The sequence below is a fragment of the Mercurialis annua genome, linkage group LG1-X, assembly GCF_937616625.2.
Source record: "Mercurialis annua linkage group LG1-X, ddMerAnnu1.2, whole genome shotgun sequence".
Taxonomy (NCBI): domain Eukaryota; kingdom Viridiplantae; phylum Streptophyta; class Magnoliopsida; order Malpighiales; family Euphorbiaceae; genus Mercurialis; species Mercurialis annua.
Genome location: NC_065570.1, coordinates 57,031,790 through 57,046,111, shown reverse-complemented (window position 1 = coordinate 57,046,111; position 14,322 = coordinate 57,031,790). Strand labels below are relative to the sequence as shown.

At 32.9% G+C, this 14,322-nt stretch overlaps 2 protein-coding genes and 1 pseudogene across 4 annotated transcripts; all 3 read left to right on the top strand.

The window, feature by feature from the left end:
• The first annotated feature begins 293 nt into the window (after positions 1-293).
• Positions 294-3,357, top strand: LOC126681760 (zinc finger protein GAI-ASSOCIATED FACTOR 1-like). Of its 3 annotated transcripts, XM_050377316.2 has the most exons (5): positions 294-593; positions 711-957; positions 1,049-1,445; positions 1,592-1,794; positions 2,263-3,357. In XM_050377316.2, exons 2-5 carry the CDS (start codon positions 810-812, stop codon positions 3,018-3,020), a joined length of 1,506 nt encoding a protein of 501 aa, XP_050233273.1. In that variant the 5' UTR covers positions 294-593; positions 711-809; the 3' UTR covers positions 3,021-3,357. The 3 variants fall into 3 exon arrangements, with proteins under 3 accessions (XP_050233273.1, XP_050233276.1, XP_050233268.1); XM_050377319.2 differs by having other exon boundaries at positions 294-957; positions 1,084-1,445; XM_050377311.2 differs by having other exon boundaries at positions 294-957.
• Positions 3,358-8,720: 5,363 nt separating this feature from the next.
• LOC126681753 (cytochrome P450 734A1-like) lies at positions 8,721-11,626 on the top strand. The gene is made up of 4 exons (XM_050377303.2): positions 8,721-9,276; positions 10,156-10,400; positions 10,513-10,876; positions 11,092-11,626. Exons 1-4 carry the CDS (start codon positions 8,776-8,778, stop codon positions 11,518-11,520), a joined length of 1,539 nt encoding a protein of 512 aa, XP_050233260.1. The 5' UTR covers positions 8,721-8,775; the 3' UTR covers positions 11,521-11,626.
• Positions 11,627-11,788: 162 nt separating this feature from the next.
• LOC126673630 (cytochrome P450 734A1-like) lies at positions 11,789-14,273 on the top strand (annotated as a pseudogene).
• Positions 14,274-14,322: the final 49 nt, after the last annotated feature.

Sequence of the window (14,322 nt, the reverse complement as noted above, 5' to 3'; positions counted from 1 at the left end):
TTAACATTCTTTCAGAAGTTCACTAAAAAATATGTAGCACAAATAAAAAAGTAAGAAAAAATTCCTTTTCCTCTTTTTATCACTAAACGACAAGCACCGCCTAGTCTGATTTCTTCCGACAAATGTCAGCAAGTTGGAGATCATGACACGTGTAGGATCAGATTTTAATTGAACAGCCGCAAGAAGAGAGACCCGATTTGTCATTGAGGCAGCTTAACCACAGTTGAGGAAGTTTTTTTGATTTTTAACCATGGTTGATTGCCGCCGCTTTTAACTCCTTTGTTTTTTTAATTTACTTTCTTCCTCGCTTACCATTTTAAATTATCTTCTCTCTCATTTCTACCCCATCTCTCTCATTCTTTCTCCTGACTAAAAAGAATGGGTTTTGAATCGAAGCAGCCGCCTTTTGGAATTGTCAAGCTATAGCAGCTGCTCCGTTCACTGAGACTTGAATGGGTGCTTTCTTTTTCGGCCTTCTTAGCTTCGTTCATGCATAACTTACAGCACAAAGCTGGCCTCCTTTCATTTGTATTTTTTAATCCGTTATACTGGCTGAGAAACAATCAGAATCTTTCCGAGTTATAGTCAAATTAGTGCGTGTTTCCCTAGAATTGTGTTGCTGGTTTTTCACCATTATTTTCTTGCTGGGTAGTTCAGTTTGTTTCTTTTTTATTTGAAACCCTAAAACCCTCTTTTCTTTTAAAATTCAGCATATAGAAGAAAACCACAGAAGGTTGAAGATAGGATAATTTGCAATTTGGTGCGGTTCTGAAGAAAAAAAGAATACGCCTTTGAACAAAAATGGTATAATGGAAGAAGTTGAAAATTGCTCAGAAATGACACTTTCTACTGCTAATACTCCGGGAGAAGAAGGCACCGCTAGTCTACATGAGAATGAAACGGTGCCGCTTTCTCTACCTCCGCCGAAAAAGAAGAGAAATCTTCCCGGAATGCCAGGTATTAGCTACCCAATAATTTAAAGACCCGAGTTTTCATATTTGTTACCATAATAAGAAAAGAAATGTCATAAATAAATCTTTTGTTTCAGATCCAGATGCTGAAGTTATTGCTTTATCACCAAAGGCTTTATTAGCCACAAACAGGTTTGTGTGTGAGATCTGTAATAAAGGCTTCCAAAGAGACCAGAACCTGCAGCTTCACCGGCGGGGACATAACTTGCCGTGGAAACTAAAGCAGCGAACCAGTAAAGAGCCGAGGAAGAGAGTGTACGTTTGCCCAGAAACAACATGCGTTCATCATAACCCAGCTAGAGCTCTCGGTGACTTAACTGGAATCAAGAAACACTTTTGCAGAAAGCATGGTGAAAAGAAATGGAAATGTGAAAGGTGCTCAAAGAAATATGCAGTTCAATCTGATTGGAAAGCCCACATGAAGACTTGTGGCACTCGAGAGTATAAATGTGATTGTGGCACTTTGTTTTCAAGGTTCCTTTTTTGAACTTTTTTCCTCATCATTTCTTGATTCTGCCATTATTGTTGTTATTCTTCTTTCCGGGTCTTCTCTTTTAATACATATTTATATAGTACTGAACAATAGTGATTGTTAAATTTGGTATTCTTTGGAATTTCAGGAGGGATAGCTTTATTACCCATCGTGCGTTTTGTGATGCTTTGGCCGAGGAGAGTGCGAGAGCACAAACCCTAACTATTGTGGTGGGTAAGGACGGTAGTAATGAGAAAAGTGCGGTTGCTGCTGCTGTTGCTTCGCCGCCTCCGCCGCCTCTTACACCTTCTACTACTGTGGTGTCTCCGGGTGTGTCAGCTCAAAGTTCAGGTAAAGTTGCTAGTTTGGTAGATATGGTATTATGATTGTTTTATATATGTACATTGCCTAGCTAATTAGTAGTTTATATAGGTCAAACAAGAATTTGAAATCATGTGTTATAGACTTAATTTTTAAATAAATGATTTTGTCTTTTGTTGAAGTCGTTGTTCTCGTGTGGATCTTAGGCTGATATTATAGAAAATAATACCAAAACATGTGTTGGGTGCGTGTATGTTAAGGAGTTTTTGGTTGTGATTCAAAGAAAATGTACAAAAAAGCTCAAAGATCAAAAAGCTGATAAAAGAATTTGAAATATGAGACAAAGGACGCCATTATTGCTTTCATGCACCCAGTCTTTTTTTATCATTCAAAAAGTAACCATCTTTTTAACACTTCTTTTCTTTCTATTGTTTTAGGTTTTTGCAATCTTCATTAAAAAAGTGTAATCTTTTCATTTTCTTTTTCTCGTGGTCACAGAATTAGCAGAGAACCCAGCTGGTGTTTCAACAGCAACACCAGCGGCAGTAGCAACGTGCTTGACTGTGGCAGACACAAGCACCAACTCTACAAGCGCCACAACCAGCAATGTATTTGCGAGTGTTTTCGCATCTTCAACACCACCAGCCATCTCACAACAAGCGTCGCCGTCTTCATTTTCCGATCTTCTATCCGCCTTAACTCCGCCTGATTGTCCCACTAAAATTCCGACAAATATAGTTTTAGAGCCTCCATCACTTTCACTCTCCTCCTCTCTGTATCTCTCCAACAATGTCCCTCCTCTATTCCAAGACCAAGAGCATCGACACTACACTCAGTCCACTCAACCTGCAGCCATGTCAGCCACCGCATTGCTTCAAAAAGCCGCACAAATGGGAGCCACATCATCAAACACGTCGCTACTCCGTGGCTTAGGATTGTCAGTATCGAGTTCCAGTAGTCAAGATAACAATCAATGGGATGTTAAGCCAAATGCAAATGCTATGGCGGCTGCCGGGCTCGGTCTTGGACTCCATTCTGGGGATTTTATGATGGGTTCTTCGCCATTGTTTGCCAGTAAACCAACTACGCTCGATCTTTTTGGACTGGGTATAGGCGGTGGCTCAGCTTTACTTAACTCCTACGGTGGAAGCTTCAGCTCCGTTGGAGCAGTGGCTCCTTATGGAAGAGGAGGGGGTGGTGGCTCTGAAGAGACATGGGACGGTGCGGTGGAGAAAAAGCTGAACGGGCCTGGTTAGCACGCATTAGAGAGAGAATTAGTACTGATTTCCCCAGGTTTTTAAGTGACGGATAAAACAGATTGAGCTCTCTCTCGCTTGCTCCCATGAATTTATGTCGTCTTTGGTATACATTTTGTTGCTGAATATAGAAAGGCTAAGATATAGTATAGCTCTTAAAAGGGTAGAAGACTATAATTTTTATTTATAGTTTTTCTTTCATATATATTTAATATGAATATACAAATTTTGCTTATAGGCTCATCTTTAACCTTGCTAAAACTGTTGTGCTAAAACTATTGTATAGGGTGCGCATTCCGTTAAATTGAATGAATCAAACTGAATTTATAAGGTCTTATTTTGTTTTTGACTTGAATTAGTGCATTTGGTTGATTTTTGAGTAAAGCATGTATTTTATTCGGTAGTTATTATATGAATTTTATATTTTTATAAGCTCGGGAATGAACTATTTTTTGATGAAAATAATGTTTATTTGGATATCAGAGTATATATTGTTTTCGCAACACATTTGCATTAATTTGTCCGAAAATATTTGGAGTTTTGAATAGTAAAAAATTGGCGGTCTTTGTCTTTATACACTGTTCTTGCCATAAGTATAAAACATATAAAAGGTTATGGATATTTTTATAATTATTCCATAATCTTTGTTCGACAAAAAATATATTGAATTTTTTAATAGTATTAAGATAATATCTGAATATTTGCACACTTGTATTCAAGTAAATAGACTACTACTTGAAATAGTGGAAATTACCTCTGGATAGACTGAAAAAACATTAGAAATTTAGGTATGAAGAAATGGGCATTAAAAATGTTAGGGCAGAAGCGTTTTAATGAAGTGAGAATGATGGGTGAGGATGGAGGGTTAATTGTTAGTAGGTGAGGATAAATTTATGGCTAAATGTGGGGTCACTATTCAAATATGGTAACTGAGTGCAGTACATAAGAGTGAGTGAGTGAGAGGGGTTCGTTTGATGGTCAAACTTATTTGCAGGGTTTATTGAATAGGTGTGTGAGTTGGCAACTGTCTACGTGTCATCACGTGTGGGTCTCTTTCATTTATGGTGTAGGGGCTTATCTGAGCTCAATTGGGGTAAGTTTCTAATTTTATTCTCCATTTTTTGTAAGACCCTACCCACTGAATCAGAATTGAAATGCTTGTTTACTTTTTAATTTCTATTTCTTGTCTTGATCAATTATTACACTAGTTAATTTTTACATATTGAAATTTCCTCAAGTTCATTTTAAACTTAGCGGGATCATGTGTACGATATACTCATTGTGAGATAAACGGTATAGATAAACAAAAATATAATTTTAATCAAATTAATTTATACTATTCATTTTATAATAAACGGTATGAATCGTGAACATGATCCCCTCAATTTTAAATGAAATTGAGGGAATCTCAATCTAATTTTTACTAATATATAATCTAATTTTTTGTGTTTACTCTTTTTAATTATTAAAGTTTAATACAAATTTTTAGTAAACTAGTGAAAAATGTCATTTTCAGAAAAAAGAAAAACTAATAGGAATTTATACCTTATAATCAAATTTATACCACTGAACTTTTATTGTTTTTATATTAGTGTTTCGATTTTTTAAATGCATGTCAAATGAGTATTTTTAGTAATTTTTTAGTCACCAGACTGTTAATAAAGCTATTTTTAAAAACAATTATAAATATAGTTTGCCATTTTAATTTCACATATACAGGTGTATTATTTACACACAATCATCACTTATTTGTACTTATATGATTCAATATTAAACGAGGGTTGTATTATCTTTTAGCACAATAATGACAAGAAAATGGATAAAACAATTCATTAATATGCTTTTTAAAAGTTAAAACGCTAGTATAAAAGAATATAAGTTCGAACACCAAATAGAAAATTTAAAAAAGCTTAGGCATTGTTGGTGTGATTTTTTTCTAAAGTATATTACATTTTTTTTAACAAAGGTAAAGTATATTACATTTACTCTGTATTAAATCATTTAAAAAAACGCCTCTTGACATAGCAGATTTTTATCATTTTCAATTTTATTTCGACATACAATGGATACATACATACAAAGGACATACATTTTTATATCGCGCAACATAGAATTTGAATTTCTAACATTTGAAATGTACAACGAGTATTTTGTCCACTACTCTATACCTTAATAAACAAGAATTCAAAATTAATTTATGAAAATGTACTACAAAAATTAGTGCATCCACCAAAGTTTTGCCTATTTATTTATTTATTAATATATTTGGTTCTTCATGTTTTTTTTTTTGATAAATTCGGTTCTTCATGTGATATTTGAAAAACAAGTACGCATTCAATTTCAAACACTACACACTAAATTTTTTGCATTAACATCTAACTGGCAGTGTTAACCATCATAATGTCTGTCTTATGAGATTATACACTATATATGCGAATGCGATATTCTCTATTGTTCTCCCCATTCTCTCTAAAATCAAGTCTTTCTCCCTCTACCAAAAAAAACAAGTCTTTTTTCTTCATCATTTTTTGAGGGTGGGAGAAGATGATTTTTCCGGTTAAACGGAAAATCATCTTCTCTCCGCCCATAATAATATTTACTGTAGATCTATCACTCTTGTTTAAAAAAATCTTTAAAGATATTTATTTGAAATTTTTTGATCTAGATTTTATTAAGTTTTGTTGTAGTGTTTATTTGTCTTTTATTTTAAAGATCAAAGGTATGTTTGAAGATGAAAGTTTATTTTTTCAAAATCTCTTTGAAGATGAAGTTCGGAAAACATGATATTTCAATGGATCTAACGATCTAAAGATAACTTTTGGATCAGTATTGAAGATTAGATTTGAAAAGTTTGAAACTTTAAGAATCAAGCGGTTTCAAGATTATAGTCTTAATATTTGAACCATTTATGTATTTGGGTAACCTTTTGATGGTTGAAAAAGTCATATTCGATGACTGTGTTAAAACAACTCTCATTATTATTTTAGAATAGCTTCTTTCGAATTGATGAAAAACTATTCATTTATGTAATTTCATTATTATTAATGAAAATTTTAGTCTTTGACATAAAAAAATTAAAAAAATTAAGTTAATCTCATCAGATGGATTTCAAAAAAGAAATACTTAATCTCATGATCAGATAATATACTAGTTTGATGATGACAATAATAACATTTTTCAGAAGAAATCTCAGTTGAGTGGACTTTTCTGTAATTTGTCTTCATGATTGACGCACTAATACGTAGTGCGTGACCTTAAAGTTTCGCAAGAATTATATTATACTATACATTAAAATAGAAGAAAAACGACATCAAAATCTAAACGACGGAAAAAAATAGAATTATAATTATATGGGAAAAACGGAATGTCGTTGAGCCAAAATTACCGCTTATTTAGTACTATCAGATTTGGACGCATTGATGAAAATGTAAAATGATAGGAAACGACAATGGACGGTCAACAAAGGTTACAATACTTTTAGAGAATACTTATCTATCATAACCCAATAAAGCCAAAAGAAGATGGTTAATTAACCGTTTAACTACTCTAAGAGCTGTGAGAAAGTATTGTTGTATTATTTTTTATCATTGTCTTTTTATTTCAAGTGATTAAAATATAATTATTAAATAGAGACAATTCATAAAACAAAAGTAGAGAAATTTTTTTATAAACTTTTTCCACCAAATTATGTGTAGACATAATCAATAATATTTTATCATGTTAATTATTAAATATAAAAAAATTAAAAAATTAAATTATATTATTAGTAATATTTTATTAATGTGGTAAACTATTCCATCCATAAATAAGTTGATGGATAAAGTCTATATAAAAACTGTTCTATTTAAAATAATTTTTATATAAAGTCAAATTTACATCAACAATTACACAAATTAAATAACATGAAATCAATAAATCAAATTAAAAATAAAATATGCAATAGCTCAAAAAAATTAATTTAACTTTCATAAAATATAATTAATTTTTTAATGACTGAAAGTTGTATTAAAAAGGCAAAAGAAATGACTAACCAACACTCAGATATAAAAATGCAACTAAAGAGTGTGGCAAATATAAAGCAAAATCATCCTAAGTAGCACGGAAACGGAAACGGGAAACGGAAACGATACGAAACGGACACGGGGAAACGAAAGTTTTTCAAAATGAAGGACACGAAACGCGGGGGAAACGTGTAAATAACAAAAATTTAGGGATATATTTATAAAAATATTATTTAAATATTTATGATAATTAACAAAATAATTCAATTTAATGTACTAAATATTTAAAATTTTATAAATATATAAAAAATGTAATACAATTCAACACAAAATAAGTATATTTGTTATATTGTGGGCAATGCGAATGTAAAATTTATGGGTAACTAGTTAGATTTTTTTATTTGTGGGTAATAATTTTAAATTTTTTACAAATTTTAATTTTTATTATTTACAGAAACGTCCCGAAACGTTTCGTACGGGTGTCCAAGAGTTTCCGGTTTCCGAAACGTTTCCGAAACGGGAAACGCAACTTTCTCGAAGTTTCCGTGCTTCTTAGAAATCATCCAAATAAAATACAATTTGAATTTTTAAACAACTCCAAACTAAAATAAGCAAAAATCGGATTCGAATATTTTTAATAATTTGAAATTTTGAAGCAATAATAAAGCTATCAAAAACTACATCCACTGAAGTTCACTTCCTTTGAAAAATACGTAAATTTCTACTTTTCCAAAGATTTTCATATCGTATAAATTTATATTTTAGATCACAACTCAGAATACTGGCAATTGAATTAGATTGTATATAATATTAAAAGTTTTATAAAAATTTATTTTCTAACTTTTTTATACTACAATTTCCACAATAATATTTATCAACCCAATATGTTTTTTAGTTTTAAATTTAATTTTAGAACATTGATCTATAGCTAGCCATTAGAACTTCACCATATTCCTATTTAAAAGTTACGTTTAAAATAACTAACTTAGTATTCTATTTTCGACATTCATAAATATCAAAAATAAAAGCAACAAATTATGGTAGATAATATTGATGAAATTGACATCATATTTTATAAAATTATGTTTGTTCTTTTCAATAATTATATTAAATATAAAATTTTAAAAATATGTTAGAATATTTCTATCAAGAAAATAGAATAATAAAATTATAGTTAAATATGACAAATAAAATTATTATAAAATTATCGATAAGTTATAGCTGAAATAATATAAGCGTTTAACATCAATGTTTTAGATTGTGCAGTCAATTTTTCCAACAGGCGCTCCTCCTTTTCTATTATAAAAAAATATTAAACCTATAATATTAATACAGTCTCTTTTCGTTCTATTATAAAAGTATCACTTTTAATTTTAAGATGTCCCATTTTGAAAGTTCTATTTTTTATAAAATATTTTATATTTACTTTTTTTATCTATCTTATTTAGCGATGTGAAAATAAATGCTATAAAAATTATACTACCATTAATAAAAATGAAGTAAGAAAATATATTTTAATTAATATTTTTCTATAAAATAAAATAATTCTTTAAAGTAAGACAGATGAAGTAAATAATAATCTACCGCGGCATCCCGCGGATAACATGCTAGTACATATTATAATACTATAATAGATAAAAACAAAAGTACTATATATTAATTTTGAATTTTACAATGAACCAAACATTAAAAATATGTCACTATTCTCATAAACTCTCACTAAAAACTTAACTTAATTAATTTAAATCACCATCATGTTTCTGCTTCTTCTTATCAAGATTTTGATATTCGTATTGCTAATTTGCATCCTCAAATTTATCCACTCAGTCATATGGGTCCCCTTAAGAATTCAATATCATTTCAAGAAGCAAGGCGTCAGAGGCCCTACCTACCGTCTGATCTTCGGAAACTCAGCAGAGATCCGCCGTTTATACGCCGAGGGAAAATCGAAGTCAACGTCTTCGTCGTCGTTCAATCATGATGTGGTCGATCGTGTACTTCCATTTTACTACAAATGGTCGAGCATGTATGGGAAGACATTTGTTTACTGGTTTGGTTGGAGGCCGAGGCTGGCTTTGTTCGAACCGGACATGATTAAGGATGTCTTAATGAACTCAGGTGGCTCTTTTCGTCGAGTAACGCAGAACCCTCAAGCTAAGTTGCTGTTTGGTGAAGGACTATTGGGGCTTGACGGTGCCAAATGGGCCCTTCACCGAAGAATTGCGAACCAGGCTTTTAATATGGAGCGGGTTAAGGTAAGTTATTTCTTCAAGGCCAAATGTTGTAAAAAGGCCAAACCTTTCACAAAAGTTTCACAAAAGTCCTGACCTTTTAATTTTATCGATTTTGGCCAAAAACTGATTATTTGGTTTCACAAAAGTCCTAACCTTTCCATTGTGTCGATTTTGGCCAAAAATGGATTATTTGATTTCACAAAAGTCCCGACCTTTCAATATTTGACATGCCATATAGGCGCCACATAGGCGTCACATAGGCAAATTGAAATCAAATTGAGAGTTGGTCACAATTGAAACCAAATAATTTGTTTTTGGCCAAAATCGACAAAATTGAAAGGTCGGGTCTTTTGTGAAACTTTTATGAAAGGTTTGGCCTTTTTACGACATTTGGCCTTTCTTCAATTCTCAAAACTTTACCTAGTTGTCACCTTAACTTGTACGCAATGGTAATTAATATTAAAATTAGCTTTTTAATCAATTAGTCTATTAAAGTTATCAACTTTGATCTATTAGATCAAAAACATCAATTTCAGAAACAGGGCTAATTGATCAAATATTTAGATTAATTTAGAAAAATTAATGAGTTTATGATTAATAAATAAATAATTTTAGCCCTGCAAACTGATATTTAAGTATTCAAAAAATGTGCATGTGGTGATAATTAGATCATTGACCCCACCTGCATCAATTGCAGTTTGAAATGGATCAAATGTTTGATGTTTAGTTTAGTTAATTTAATTAATTGAAAGTGGTTCAATTGATGCAATGACTGTGATGATAATTGATAAAGACTTCTGAGAAATAGTATGTAAATTGCACTTTGTGTATTTAACATGCAGGACCTAATTAAATAAAAATTGTTTTGAATCTGATAGCTTTCAAGTTTAATGATGACAGGCTTGGGTGCCAGTGATTGTGACTAGCACGATGAAGACGATAAGGAAATGGGAAGAAATAATGGGAGACAGAGATGAGTTCGAGATGGAAGTGAATAAAGAACTTCACGAACTATCAGCAGATGTTATATCAAGAACTGCATTTGGTAGCAATTTTGAACAAGGCAAAAATATATTTTCCTTACAAGAACAACAAATGAACCTTTTTTCTCAGGCTGTTAGAAGTATCTACATTCCTGGCTTTAGGTCACCTACTTTTTCTTCGTCGACACTATCAAGATTATTAGTTTCTTCTTTATTTTTATTTTTGGAAACTGTTAGTTTCTTGATTAGGTCTTTTGATTTTCATTTCATGCAGGTTTTTGCCTACTAAGAAGAACAGAGAAAGGTGGAGACTAAACGAGGAAACTCGTGAAGCTATAAGGACTTTGATAAGAGCTAACACTAGAGAAAAAGAAAATTCAAGAAACCTACTCAGTTTGCTAATGTCTTCCTATAAAAATCAAGACGGGGAAGAAGAAAGATTATCGGAAGAGGATATTATAGATGAATGCAAAACATTTTACTTTGCTGGAAAAGAAACTACTGCTAGTCTCTTGACTTGGGCACTTCTCCTTTTGGCATTACATCAAGAATGGCAAGACAAGGCACGCGAAGAAGTTTCTAGAATCTTCGGAAGGAACGAATTCCCACTTGCAGAAAACCTGAGTGAGCTTAAGATTGTAAGGCCCAAATTTCTGCACTATATAAAAAACTGTCAATTTGTGACTGTCAGTCTTTGTGTAGGATTTTCCTCACAATTTTGTGAGGATTGATGGACTTTTGTGATGGATTGTGATAGAAAGTGCTGCTACAAAATTTTGTGACGGCAGTTTCTGTGGCAAAACTTTGCGTTTACCTCCCTCTTCTTGTTATGATTATTTGCATTTTGTAACAGGTGAGCTTGATAATCAATGAAACTCTTCGGCTCTATCCACCAGCTGTGATGTTAATGAGGCAAGTAGGTAATAAAAGGGTTAAGCTCGGAAATCTTGAGATTCCTGCAGGAACGCAGCTCTATTTGCCATTAATGGCTATACAACATGATCCTGATATATGGGGAGAAGATGCTAATGAGTTCAATCCCTTTAGATTTAAAGAGTCTCAAAATCGAAAGCACCTGGCATTATTTTTTCCTTTCGGGATAGGCCCCAGAATATGTGCTGGTCAAAATTTAGCCGTTGTTGAAGCCAAAATTATGTTAGCTATGATCATCAGACAGTTTTGTTTCCGATTATCGCCAACGTATGTTCATGCTCCGATGCTATTCATAAGCTTGATGCCTCAACACGGTGCGCAAATCATCTTTAGCAGAATTTCAACTTGAAGTTTACTTACTGTGAAAACATTTTTTTGTTAATTAAAAAAGAACTCAATAATTGTAAGGAATCTTGTATTATTAAATAATTTATCGAAGTTCTCATGGTTAGGTATGTGAAAGCTATATTATGATTGTCTTGCACAAAATGTCAAGAGTAAAATACTCTTAGTTCACCAGCTCTGGCCTGCCATGGCATTTTCTTCTATTGAGATCATCATGCTTCTCATCATATTCTTAGTTATTTTTATCCTTCTTCTGAAACTCGCACGCTTGATATTCTGGGTTCCTTATAAGATTCTGGGTTCCTTATAAGATTCAAGCTCATTTCAGGAAACAAGGAGTTTATGGGCCCGGTTACTTTCCGATCTCTGGCAACACGTCGGAGATTTGCCGTATGACCGAAGAGGCCCGGTCATTGAAGATGTTAGTAGACCATAACATATTACCTCGAGTGATTCCAGTTCATCACAAGTGGTCAAGCCAGTATGTATGGTGAGACTTTTTTGTACTGGTATGGGACAAAACCAAGATTAGCCATCACTGATCCAGGCTTGATCAAGAAAATTCTCATGGATACAAGTGGGATATTTGATAAGCCTGATAATTTTTTAGGCAAGCTACAGTTGGGAGACGGACTTGCTACAATCAGAGGAGAGAAATGGGCGATTCACAGGCGAATAGCTGCTCTTGCTTTAAGTATGGAGCAAGTCAAGGTAAGCACTTGATTGGGGCTTGTGTATGTTTAGGGCAACCATTCTATTATTTTGAAAGCCGAAAAATTTCCCGATCAAGAGATGCTGATTTGAATGCTGGAGTATATATCAGCATGTGTCATTGTTTCAGCATCCATGTCCACGTTTTTATATATGAAAATTGTTAGGTGTTTCATAGTTCCTGTTAAAATTGCAAAACACTCTGAAAGTGATATTTGTTTTGCAATTACACTTTATGTTTACTAGATCAAACAATTGTCACTTGATATATTTTTTCTTACTGGGAAGGGATGGGTACTAAAAATTGTTGAAAGTACTGTGAAAATGCTGGAGAAATGGGAGGAAAAAAGAGGATTAGGAAAAGATGACTTTGAGATGGAAGTGCATAAACAACTTCATGATCTCTCCGCAGAGATAATTTCCAGAACGATTTTCAGAAGCAGTTTCGAAGAAGGAAACATCTTCATTTTACAAGAAAAGCAAATGCACTTTGCTTTTCTCCCGCTTAAAACTGCCCGCATTCCAGGATTCCGGTGAGTTATAACTTCCCAAACTGATGATTTTAGACAATTCCGATTGCAAGTGCAGTGATCTCGATCTTCTACGTTCTTGACGATATAACATATGTTCGCCCACGAAGATGAACAAAGAGAGGCGGAGACTAGAAAAGGAAATCCGGCAGTCAATTCGGACAGTAATTGAGACTAACAGCAGAAAAACAGAGAACTCGAGAAATTTACTTAGCCTGTTGATGTCTCCTTACAAGCATAACAATGATAAAGACGAGAAGTTAGAGAAGGAAGAAGTTATTGATGAATGCAAGACATTTTACTTTGCAGGAAAGGAAACGAGTGCCAAAACTTTAACTTGGGCACTCATTCTTTTAAGTTTTATCCATCAATCAAGAATGGCAAGTCAAAGCCAGACAAGAAGTAGTTGGGGTTTGCGGAGATAGAGAGATTCCAACTGCAGATATTCTTGCTTATCTTAAAATTGTAAGTTCAACTTTGAACTTCTCAAAGCATTATTCTTTGTTTCCTAAGGTTGAAAGTTGAGAATTTACTTATGGATATGGATATCTAAGTGAATTTTATGGTTAATAATTGAACTATAGTGATTTACTTATGGATATGGATAGTGTTTTACCAATAAAAAATGAAAACAATTATTCCCATTACCATTTCTTCTCATTCCGATTCCCATTCCGATTCTCATTCCCAACCTTAAACCAAACGGCCCCTAAATGATTTAGTCGGCGAATAGTCATCATATTTTATTTATTTTAAGGTTATGAAACTAGTTGCTATATTTCAAAAAGGATATATATTTCTAAATGCAAAATTTTAGAAAGGCAGTACTCTTTGTTGGCCATGTTAGCCATTTTTCGTATGAATTCTTTAGTGACATGTTGTTGTTGATAGAATTAAAGTTTGATTACCCAAATAAAAGAAATTAAAAGTGGGTAATCGTTCTGTAAAAACAACTAGTTTGGTAATCGCAAAAAAATTTAACCCGAATTTTCTTGTTTATAGATAAACATGATTCTCAATGAAACTCTACGACTCTACACTCCAGTTGTGGGGTTGATCAGGGAAGCAAGAAAAGATGTAAATCTTGGAGATCTTGAGATTCCGGCTAATACAGAACTTTATTTGGCCATGCTGCTCATCGGAGTACCGAAATATAGGGTGAAGATGCTGACAAGTTCAATCCTTGGAGATTTAGCGAAAATGGAAAACTGTCATCTTTATTTTTTCCATGGAGTTTAGGACCAAGAATATGTGTTGGGCAAAGCTTAGCCATGGCTGAAATGAAAATAGTTTTGGCTATGATCATTAGGAAATTCACTTTCGAGCTATCGCCGACCTATATTCATGCTCCCATACAATTCCTGACGGTACTTCCTCAACATGGTGCACCAATTTTCTTCAGAGAAATATGAAATTGGTGATTTCCTGTTTTTATTTTTATTTCTTTGTTTGTTATCATTTTGAGGTTTCTTTATTCCACGGATAAATGTTAAATGTCAGGTTGATTTTCAGTTGATATGTTTACATACAATACCAGGTAATTTAGCTTACATAATCTAAAATTC

Coding starts and splice junctions, on each gene's coding strand:
- LOC126681760 (XM_050377316.2), top strand. CDS start 810: ATGGAAGAAGTTGAAAATTGCTCAGAAATGACACTTTCTACTGCTAAT. Junction 958..1,048: donor AAATCTTCCCGGAATGCCAG/GTATTAGCTACC, acceptor CTTTTGTTTCAG/ATCCAGATGCTGAAGTTATT. Junction 1,446..1,591: donor TGTGGCACTTTGTTTTCAAG/GTTCCTTTTTTG, acceptor TTGGAATTTCAG/GAGGGATAGCTTTATTACCC.
- LOC126681753 (XM_050377303.2), top strand. CDS start 8,776: ATGTTTCTGCTTCTTCTTATCAAGATTTTGATATTCGTATTGCTAATT. Junction 9,277..10,155: donor TTAATATGGAGCGGGTTAAG/GTAAGTTATTTC, acceptor TAATGATGACAG/GCTTGGGTGCCAGTGATTGT. Junction 10,401..10,512: donor ATCTACATTCCTGGCTTTAG/GTCACCTACTTT, acceptor CATTTCATGCAG/GTTTTTGCCTACTAAGAAGA.